Here is an 11,796-nt window from a genome sequence, read left to right as displayed (position 1 = left end):
CGCACCGTCTGGCCGCAGTCGCTGCTACATATACCGCCGCGAGCGAGTTATCTAAATCCATAACAATAACAAATCATTATTTCAGATAATTAGAATCACAAAAGTTAATAAGTATATTATTATCTCCTATTATAATAGAAAGAAAGGACGAAATTCATTCTCGTATCACATCACTACATAAATAACAGAGTCGCTTTCTCTGTCCCTATTCTCGTTGTATGCTTAAATCTTTAAAACTACGCAACAGATTTTGATGCAGTTTTTTATAGATAGAACGACTCAAGATGAAGGTTTTAGTGTATAATTTACAAGCGGTCCGCCCCGGCTTCGCCCTTGGTACATATTTTGCAATAAAAGGTAGCCTATTCATTTCATTTCTATGTTTTTTCTCAGGGTCTAAAGATTATCTGTGCCAAATTTCATCAAAATCGGTCCAGTAGTTTATGAGCCTATTCGTTACAATCAAACAAACAAACAAAGTTTTCCTCTTTATAATATTAGTGTAGATTAAGATATAGACAGAGCGGGCGAAGCCGCGGGCGGTAAGATAGTTGTCGTGTGAAGTCCCGTGTCCCCTAGTGGGGTAAGGGGCAGATGCATTATTCATACCTATATCTGTTTCACTGATCGATTTTCTTAAGGGACAAGTAGGTAATCAGCTTTCTGTGTCCTGCTAGACCGAGACATTTTTTTCTTCGTCTTCACCGGGAATCGAACCCAGGACCCCTCGGTTCTACGCTCTAGCGCTAACCACTATTACCAAGGAGGCGGTATAGTTGTCGTATATTAAGAGGAAACTAAAACCAAAATGTATAAGCGTGGCACAGAAAGGGGAACCCCAAACCATAATATATTGCATCAACAAAAGCAAAAGCAAAGTTTCTTCAGAAGTTCCTGTATAATATTTTATTTAACTGAACAATTACTTATAAAAATATTAAAATCATAAACCGAAGCTTACGGGATCAATAATTTCAAGTAAGCGGTTCGGTGCTAAGACTCACTCAAAGATCATGGAATAACCGATCCATCTAAGTTATAACTTAGGCTATCTATAGAGTAAGCACTTAATACCCTCGATCGATGTATGTGATTGGCTCAACGATCTGGACGTTAACTTTAATTAATATTGATTTTATATTAACCAGAATTAGACTGGAACTGTTCATAATTTGAAAATTTATTTGAGCCGATATTAATGTACGGAATCATTAAATGTATTCACAATTCACATGCGTTATTTGCGAATGGATATTCGTCAATTCATCAAACAGTAATTAGGAACTAATAATGTTGGGATCGTTTATCTATTTGCATTTAGCGAATTCAACCGTATTACATTTTAATTACCTAGTGTATTTAGTATGTTATCTGTGATTGCAATATAAGTTTTACAATTGATATTCCGTCATAATACCAATTAAGGATTAAAATTTACACATTGAGACTTTTAAAAACTAACATTGAGTGTGTGTAATGTGTATACTATTTTCTATAAAATCAAATAATTATTAACACTTCACCACCTTCGCCACGCAAATATCACGTCTTCACATCGCTTTCGCCTTGTATTCGCTTCGTCTACTTGTTCTCGTTACTTATCTATATCCATACTAATATTATAAATGCGAAAGTAACTCTGTCTGTCTATCTGTTACTCAATCACGCCTTAATCACGACGTTTGATTACGACGACGACGACGATTGATTACGTCAATCCCATACATTCATAATCTATTCTATTCAACTTTACGCTAATAGAAAACCACTTGTCTAGGGGGGCAGCTTTCACTGAATTCTGTCAAAGGCTGCTACTAAGTAAAGCTGAAGAGTTTGTTTGCTTATCGCAGGAATAAAGTACTAAGAACAAATGGAATAGACTGAAATAAAATAGAACAGAATTTATCGTTTTTAATAATCAAGTAAAGGCGAGCGCCCGTTTCGACCAATGGCTTCAAAAAAATATATTGAAAAATGGAAAATAAAATTTTGTGAACAGATAAATGGCAGCGATAGCTTGTGAGGTATATATTTTATTGTTCTAATGACACCGATATTTTACAAAATACAAACGTATGTATATATTTTTGAAGTGAAAACTTCTTTAGCGGCGTTGAGCACTTTTTCTGTAATGGGTATAAAATCTTAAACTCGCGTCAGGACACGTGACCTGATCGAAAAAGCGTAAGACGGATGGATATCAAACATGCTCAACGTTAATAATCAAGTTTTCACTTCTGCCGGCACTCCCGGAGTGCAACCCGCCTTTTTTTTGTATTTATAAGACATACAATATAGGCGTTCTTCATAGCATACCTTTCCAAATCACCAAAAAACCAACCGTTACAATATTCAAGCAAAACAGTGCTAAAACGATTTAACTTTTTCAAGCGGAGTTTGAAGCTATAAATGAATTTGGCAGCGCTTTTTAAAAGTTTAATTACATCTATTTAGCGCTGAAACTGCTTCAAGGATTACGGGAAGTTTTATAAGTAAACGTCTGCTAACTAGTTGAACACGTGCTCATAAAGCGTGATGTTTGTAACCTAAAGAAGTAAATTAATGTACCACTCTGTGCCAGGAGCGGCATTTATATTTTTTAGTGCGGTTTTTCTTAGATATATATTGGACTGACTTTTGGCTTTACTCGAAAGTAACTCTAAACGGATTAAATTTGAAATAATTACGATGCTGTAAATCTTTAGATATAATGTTTAAGTAGATACCACTATTAAAAAAATGTTATGTTATTGACATAAAATATGATTTAAACCCATTTTATTGTCAAAACAATGTCATTTTATTGATACACACAATATGCCGAATAACTGTTAACATTTTTTACTGAATTTCGCGTATTTCAGGTTACATCATTATGTTTATTTTATTGAATTTAAAATATTTACAGCTCTGCTTTCATGCACCTTGTTTTCAATAATCCTGTGGGTATTGTTTACAATTTTGACACTACAACAAATTAAAACGCAGGTCAGTAAACTCTGTTTAAAAAAAACAAATCATTTAATAATTTTGACAATATAATCTTCTCTCATAATATTCTCTATATACATATTAAGTACCTATGAAATTCTCACGGACTGGACCGTGAAATTCTCATGAAATTTTGGGTGCCTTTTGCCTTTTGGCACACCCCGGACACTCCATACAAAATGATCGTTTTGACAGTCACACTGTAGAGACTGCAAATGTGTGTGTTAACGCTTTATGGTTGGCACATTTGTGACTAGCGTAAAAAAAATTCGCGTTTTTCTGATGAAATACATCCGTAAACAGCACAATATCTAACCATTTTCTACGAAAAACGATAATCACAAATCCAAAATAATAAAATTACTTTAAGTCAATTTGATTAATGTTGTCAATCTTCGTTGCGTATCGTCCTTGCAGAAAAATATGGCCCATTTTATGTCTGATCGCGCGGGGGTGAGGTAAGTTTAATTTTGACGGGAGGCGGAGAGTGTCCGTTCTGTAGCGTTTAGCTACTATTATGTATTCTGTGCTTTTGGGTAAATCTGAATATCTGCCAACATTTATTTTTCATAAGTGATAAGAGATGCAGAACAACGTTTACCGGGCTAGTAAAAATATATACCTACCTAAGATACAGTACCTATACATAATATAATGTTTAGATCCTTAAACGTCCGTAAAGTAATTACCACATAACCAGGCTTCTGATTTATCTCCGCCTGTCGCAGCAGGATGCAGCCTTTCTCAAATGAAGTGAATCAATGTGAAATTTAATTTATTGACATCACCTTAGAATGTCGCGTAGTCGCTTCCGTTTTACCGTCTCGTGGAAAAGGCTTGATGCAATATCCTCGTACCGGCGTCGCCTATATTATATTCCAACGATATAGAAGGGAAATATGAGTTTAAGTTCTGTATTCTGAATCGCTTGAACTAAACAAAACACTGCACGGTAGATCATTGATATTGGCCGGACTTTTGTGATGAATTGTAACCTGGTGCCCTGAATTCGATTTTTGTAGTTTGTAAAAGAAATGAAGAATGTTATGTTAGAGTATGTACTCATGTTATTAGATAAATAAAAATATATTTAATACTAGCTGTACTCTGCCACGTCTCTATTTATCATTGTCATTTATGGTTGCATTGCGTGGAGAAATTAAGCGAATAGTGTTATGGAAACTGCTCAACTAATTAACGTATTCAACGTAATTTTTTATTTTTTGTCTTATAATACTTGCACATAAGAGTACACTAAAAAGAAACATTGTTAATAAGACTACACTTTTCCGCATATTTCATCTCAAATCAAGCCGTTTAATGAAAAATTTTGTAAATAATTTAACAGTCATCAAATAGGTATATAACAATTAATATTCCATAGTTATTACACTATTATTTTATCCCATGATGTCATGATACTAGCTCGTAATTAATGACCTGTCTATATCAATAATTTCCCGCTCAGAGAATAGATAGTTAAGTGCCTGTTTCACTATTATTGTTACAATTTAATATAATATAAGAATTAATAATATAAAGTTAAGTGGATTTCTATTATTTGAGCCTTTAATGAACTTCTTGTGTTATAACAATAGAATATAGCAAGAGCGTTAAAAATAAAACTAGTGTTTCTACTTCGAATTTCGTGCAGTGCTTATGTTAGCTTTGAGATTAAGGACATGTAATTATGATGTTTTATAAGGATGAAAGATATTGAAGACGCCACTTTACACACTAATACGTTTTTGTTGAACCACAACTTCTACAAAAGGTACCACGTGTTTTTGGCAATAACTATCATCCCAACAAACTCATATAAAAATTCCTCTAATAAAGCAATACCCAATTAGATAGCAATCGAAGTCACCACCGAATTAAGCAAACCGACACCAGTCGAGCACATCGCGGCCACAACAGAACCACAGGCCGCAAATCTGGTGCAATCACACTACTGTGCGATTTAATTAAACACGTCAATCCGCAGTTTGCTGTGACGTGTCGCTAATGAAATTCGCAATTAAACCTGCTTTAGAAACATATTTGGGATGCACTATTGTGCATTGATTTCTGTTTAGACAAGCCTAATAGCCAATTAATGTCTGATGTCATAAATTTCCTCAAATATTCCACTTATCGCTACCATGTTTGGAGGCTATTTAGTTCCAAATGAAGTTTAGTTTTTCATAGAACTCGAAGGACTAGTGGTAACGATGGTGTCTTAGCTACATTAATTGTAATGTGGGAAAATGACGGATCTTATAGGTCGTCTAGAGCCGTCACTTTTCCATACTCTACATTGAATAGTTGTAAAATGCATCGAAACTTTAGGGGTAACACATGATCACGTCACGGATGAATTCTACCAATACCCGTGGCCCTCTCGTTGATGTGGCTTGACGGAACGCAGTGGGGTTTTGGTCGGTAGGAATCCGACATAACCCACGGCCCCTCACCCGGAGGCCGTGGGTATCTATGCAAGATTTCCTCACTAAAAAAAAATGTTGTGTGGTTTTATGAAACCACGGTAAAAGTGAAACTGTTCGAACGGTTTCGAACACTGCTTTGTGTAGCGCATGTCGCGTGACGGTCGGCTCGGTAGGTATACCTACTCGACAGCCGCGATACACGCGACATGCGCTACACAGACCAAAAAGTTTGAGACGATGTAATAAAAGTTTCACTTTAAAAAGGGGTAACACATAGATTTTGTACTAGACTTCACCATTAACCCAGACACCGAAGCCACAAATTCATTGCACACGCTGCGCTCGTATACTCCGCCACGCAATTTTATTTCGTTCAGATTTTACATTTTGTTTTTTCGGGTCGTGGATGTGAATAAATTAACCCGTGATTCAGTTTGGGAGCGTTTAAAAATCCATGTTTGGCTTAGCCTGTTGTCCCTGCAAAGTGCAATGGGTTAACTTTAAAATTGGTCATGTAGTGGGCGGGTTATTTGTGTTCGAGAATGTTTTATGAAATAAGAACCGGTTCGAAAGTTAATCTTACTTAAAATTTTTTGTCTTGAAGTGGAATTCTGACAGACGCGCCTTTGAAGCAATCAGTCATATTAGAAAAACTTGGTATCACCGGCACGGCAAGCGGTTTCTACAGAGAAGAACCAACAAGAAACTTTCGTAGTTGCTCTTTGCAAAGATGAAATGCATATTTCTTCGTTTATTTATTTATTTATTTATTTATTTATTTGATTTGCCAACAGATGTACATCTTATATTTATAATATATTTTGAGTATGTGACATAAATTAGCATGCATAGCAAGATGTAGATCCAATTACAGGCAAATACAACATGCATTTTTGAGTTGTATCAAATTATAGCTTCCAATCGTAGTATAAATTCTAATCAGAAAACATTATTCTCATCAGTATAATTTTTATGTAAAACGCTTTTATATGCAAACAAACTAAGAAAGTTGATGTCAACTTTTGTGCTATTAAATAATCTATTATGTTCCCGACAAACTCTAGCAATGACGCTGTTGAAGCCTAAATTGGTTCTATATCTTTTGACAAAAAATACATTGGTTTTCCTAGAGTATCTCCTTGGAACAGCTATATTAATTTTTGATAGAAGATTAGGACAAATATACGAATTTGTAACAATTTTATATAACAACATTTGATCTGCCATCCATCTCCGATGTTTAAGACTTTCCATTTTAAAAAAGTTTAATCTGAGGTCGTATGATTTTAAAGATTTAAGTTTTTGCTGATGAAAAGTAAGTAGATAAAGAAACTTTTTCTGTACAGACTCAAGTCTTTTTATGTGACATCGATAAGATGGATTCCAGACTGGTGAGCAATATTCCAAGAGAGATCTTACTAATGAACAATATACAATTTTTATAGGTAGCACACTTTTGAACATTTTGCAATTTCTCCATACAAACCCAAGAAGTTTTAGAGATTTCGTTACTATATTATTAATGTGATGAATAAAACCTAATTTTTTATCAAATGTTACTCCTAAGTCTCGCACTTGGGTTATCTCCTCAAGGATGATATTATTTATGGAATACGAAGATGATTGAGGTCGTAACTTTTTGGAAAATTTTATAAATTTGCATTTATTTATATTTAACGGTAGCTTATTAGATACTGTCCACTCTGAGATTCGATTTAGATCGTCTTGAAGAAATTTAGCATCCTCTGTATTATGTATATTTTTGAATATTTTAAGGTCATCCGCGAATAGTATAAATTTTGAGTGATTAATTTCATAGGATAAATCATTAATAAAAATTAAAAACAGAATAGGCCCCAAGTGCGAGCCCTGGGGAACACCCGAAGTAGCTACAAATGGCTGCGATTCATAACCATTAACCGTAACTTTTGACGTTCTATTGCCTAAGTAAGTTGCAAACCACTTTAACATTAGACCATGAATACCAACCCTTGACAACTTTTTAAGCAGCAGCGAATGATCCACCTTATCGAATGCCTTACTAAAATCCATATATATTGCATCTATTTCTTGACCTCTATCAATAACATCACACAAATCATCAGTGTAAGTGACCAGATTAGTTAAGGTAGACATCCCACTACGAAAACCATGTTGTTCAGGTATTAATTCGGCCTTTAAGTGGTATGTTAAATATGGGTATATCAGCGATTCAAAGCATTTTGCAAACACAGATAACAGTGAAATGGGTCTGTAGTTTTGAATATCTCTAGCTTCGCCGCTTTTAGGAATAGGAACTATATTAGATGTCCTCCACTGTGAGGGAAAATAACCGCTATTTAAAGATTTATTATATATTATGTTTAATGGCACTGAAAGGCAATCAGCACAACGAGAAACGAAAACAGGAGGGATACCATCGGGTCCAGCGCTCTTATTGATATTCAATTTTCTAAAGGATTTTATCACTGAGGCATTATCCAATACAATTCTATCCAAAATATTATTTCGAGGAGAAGTTTCATCTATAAGCTGTACTAAATTAATCCAATTACTTTTGGTATACACGGAAGAAAAGTGTTCAACAAAGGCACTACATATATCTGCAGGAGAGGAATAAACAACATTATTAAGAAGCATTTCCTCCGGTATTATACCTTTAGAATTTCTTTTGGCGGAAATATACGACCAAAAAGCTTTTATATTATTATTACTTAAAGATACTTCGACGTTTTTAAGATATTTTTGGTAGCTTAGCTTAATCTCGTTATGACATCGAGTTCTCGCTAAGTTAAACTCCAGTTTATCTAAAGGATTTTTATATTTCATAAATTTTTTTCTTATTTTTTCTTTTTCTTTTAAAAGTTTTATTAAATTTTTACCATACCAAACAGGATACAAATAATTTTTGTGCATATGTTTTTTGGGAACATTGTCCTCAATAATATGATTAACTATGGAGTAAAACTTTTCTACCATATCGTCTACCTTATTTATGGTGGCTAATTCCGCATTCCAGTCAATTTCATAAAGTTTGCTTTTGATAACTTCATAATCAGCTTTCATGAAATTAAGTTTCACCACTCTATTCTTTTTTAAAAATTTGTGCACGGGAAAGTCTACTAAAATATTAATAGCCGGATGATAGCAATCGACCCTAGTCAGTGCTGATAAAGCTAGTTCTGTCTTAACATAATCAATATTACTGAGGACTAAATCCAAAATTTTATCATCAGAGTTTAAAACTGTATTGTACTGCCGCAAATTATGTAATGCCAAAAAATCGTTCAAGCAACTAGACATCAAATTAGAATCCACCATAAGTGTGGTCGTTGAGTGACGTTCAGGTTGGGTGGAGGGTATGTCCCATAGAAGTTTACTCGTATTAAAATCACCGACGATTAAGACATTACTGTCCCCTATGTTCGTGAAAGCTTTACTCATTGAAATCAATTCGGATTCCAGTTGAGGGAGTGTCAATGGTGGTGGTAAATAAACGGCGCATATAAAAAGAGTTTTACTGGAATTATTGTGATTAGTAGATATCTTTATCCACAAATCTTCGCTCTCACTTTCAAAGGAACAGATGCGTGAAGCTTTAATTTGTTTAGAAACAGCAATAAGCACTCCACCACCGTCATTTTTGCGACTACTAGTAGTGGATCGGTCCCGTCTGAAGATTTGGTACCTATCATTAAGAATTTCAGCATCGAAAACCCTATTGTTGAGCCATGTTTCCGTAAGTATTATCAAATCATATGTACAGGCGGAACTCGACAGTTTTAACTCGAGCAGTTTACCACGAATACTTCTAGAGTTCTGGTAATAAATATTCAACGAATTCATTGTGATTATTATAAGAGACATTTAAAAAAAGGGATATACAATATACATAATATTTTAACCAAGCACTTTGAACTTACTTAAAACGTCCGCATTTTTAACCCACACAGCAGGCGAAGAATCGTTCCTTCTAACCATAACACGGCCATTGCGAACCCAGACGTATTTACACACTCCTTCTTTCTTGAGGATACGAGCTTGAGCGTGAAGTTCTCGGACGCAAGAAGACAGGTGCTCCATCACATAAACTGACTGCTTTTCTCCTCCAATTCCAAGATGTGCGCTATTCAGTTTGTCGCTTGAATTTGTCTTGTTGAATGTAAAATATGAAGCCAGAATAGAATCACGTAGACGTGTCGAGGAGAGCTTAACAATAACAGACTTCGGCCTGTTCGATTTGGGGTTTACTTTTTGCACGCGTGTACAGGAGATTATGTCCTTTTCTATTAAAGGACACGAAGTAATCTTCGCCAGCTGCATTACAGTATTAACCAAGTTTTCATTGGCGTGTTCTGGTAAGCACTGAATTTCGATATTGTTCTCCCGTGCTCGGAGTTCCACTTGATCAACTTTATAAGTTAAATGCTTCATGTTTTCACGAAGCTGAACATTCTCATGACGAAGTTCCGATAATTCAGATTTGGCTTCTTGTAGTTCTTTATAAACTTCGTCATATTTTGATGAAAAGAACTCGACCGATTTTGCTAGTTCTGGAATTAACTTGACATCATTGCGAATTGATTCAAATTCAGTCTTTAACCTTGTTTCAAAAGATTCTGTAAGCAATGACTCCATTCTAGTCAAAATTGTAGACTCGAACAATAAAATACGCTCATTAAAGGTATCCATAGAAATTACATCATCTTTATTCCCGAAATTTGTAATCGTATCACCCGAATCTTTGACCGGGGTGTCACTGATATCTCCTTTCCTCTTAGTCACCTTGCACTCCGGACATTTCCAAGTCGCTTTATTTTTGCTAGACATTTTCGTAAAGTTTTCTTTCGTAAAATTCACACAAGCGAAATGGTAACATTGTGAGCAAAGTGAACATGATAATCTCTCGGTAATACTAATAACACGGTGACAAGCATTACAGGAACTCATTTTAAGCAAGAAGTATGAACTATCTTAATCTTGAGCGGTTTATAATAAATTATCAAAATAAATATATTTGTAAACAGCACAGCAGTAAATGCTCCTCTTTAATCTATGGTTTGTCAGTACATCAAAAATTTGCACATCAATAAATGCTCTCTTGGCAGTAGTGACAACTTGCAAGAAAAATATTCTTAAAATTTTCTAGGGTAGGTCGAAAAATAATGTTGACATCCAAATGTATGTTTTTTCGTCCAAGTGGTTATTATTTTAAGTGAACTTACTTGATATTTGTGGAAATATTGTTTTGTATTGCAAACGTAAGCTTCAACTAATCACTTGGTGCAGTTTCCAATTCTATTGACAAGTGCTTCTGAATAATAAGAAATTTTATTTACGGAGTGATCAAATACGTTAACATCGACGATGACAGGTATGGTTTATATAATATTGTAATATACATGTATAAATAAATATTATGTATTACAATATTATATAAAATAATATAATATAATCCATCACTCTGTCTTTTCAAAATATAATAGGATGGCTAGGGTGCATAGTTAAAATTATAATTAGTAATATGAGGTCGTAATAAATCCCTCGTGGCATAGGGACGTTTTAATTACTGTCTTCGCACACCGTACAATTCACTGCATTGTTATAATTATTTATTAGTTCAGAAATAACATTTAAGACTTCTGTTTTTAATAATTGGTGAGCTAGGTATTTAAAATAAAAAAACATTATTTTCTTGTGACTAATATTACGTGAGCACACATTTAGAAATTATAGAATTTTTTATTATATTATAAACTAGCTGTGCTTCGCGGTTTTACCCGCAGTGCTCCGCTCCTAATGGTCTTAGCCGGATGATATTATATATATCCTATTCCTCGATAAATGGGCTATCTAACACTGAAATAATTTTTCAAATCGGACCAGTAGTTCCTGAGATTAGCGCGTTCAAACAAACAAACTCTTCAGCTTTATAATGCCGGGTCCAGACTGGTGAAACGTAACATGCAATGTAACATGCAATGAAAGAATTCACCGTCCACATTGCTGCAATGTATCATGAAAGGTAACACACTTTGTAACAATTTCTCATAGTTTGGACGTCTTGCGCGCGCGAATTGTGCATTACACGAGCATGCTACGAGCATTACAAGCCGCGCGCGGAGCGATCCGAAATTTGTCGGTTTTTCGACGAACACAAAGGGGCGCGTTGTGTGCGCGGAGCAGCCAATGTGGACGGTCGTTTGAGAACGCAACGAACATGGAGGACGAGACTGCGTGGAATGAGCAAAAGAAAGGGTCTTCGGCGTGTTTTCATGAGTTGATGTATTATTAATAATGAAGTACTGATAATCGTCATAGCAAGAACGTGGTCTTCGGACTCCATGCTTCGTGTGATCTACCGCATTGACGCGCA

General features: G+C 35.0%; 1 protein-coding gene across 1 annotated transcript; it reads right to left on the bottom strand.

Moving 5' to 3' along the window:
* Nucleotides 1–9,320: 9,320 nt before the first annotated feature.
* LOC149910884 (uncharacterized) lies at nucleotides 9,321–10,250 on the bottom strand. Its single transcript, XM_090106906.1, has one exon. The coding sequence runs from the start codon at nucleotides 10,248–10,250 to the stop codon at nucleotides 9,321–9,323; it is 930 nt and encodes a 309-aa protein (XP_089963032.1).
* Between the last annotated feature and the right edge of the window lie 1,546 nt (nucleotides 10,251–11,796).

The sequence above is a fragment of the Colias eurytheme genome, chromosome 1, assembly GCF_061535395.1.
Source record: "Colias eurytheme isolate Ceu_HAF_F1 chromosome 1, ilColEury1 Martin Lab GWU primary, whole genome shotgun sequence".
Classification (NCBI taxonomy): Eukaryota; Metazoa; Arthropoda; class Insecta; order Lepidoptera; family Pieridae; genus Colias; species Colias eurytheme.
This window is presented reverse-complemented; position numbering and strand designations above follow the sequence as displayed.

What these genes read in the sequence shown, in the direction of transcription:
- LOC149910884 (XM_090106906.1), bottom strand. Translation starts at nt 10,250, where the DNA reads ATGTCTAGCAAAAATAAAGCGACTTGGAAATGTCCGGAGTGCAAGGTG.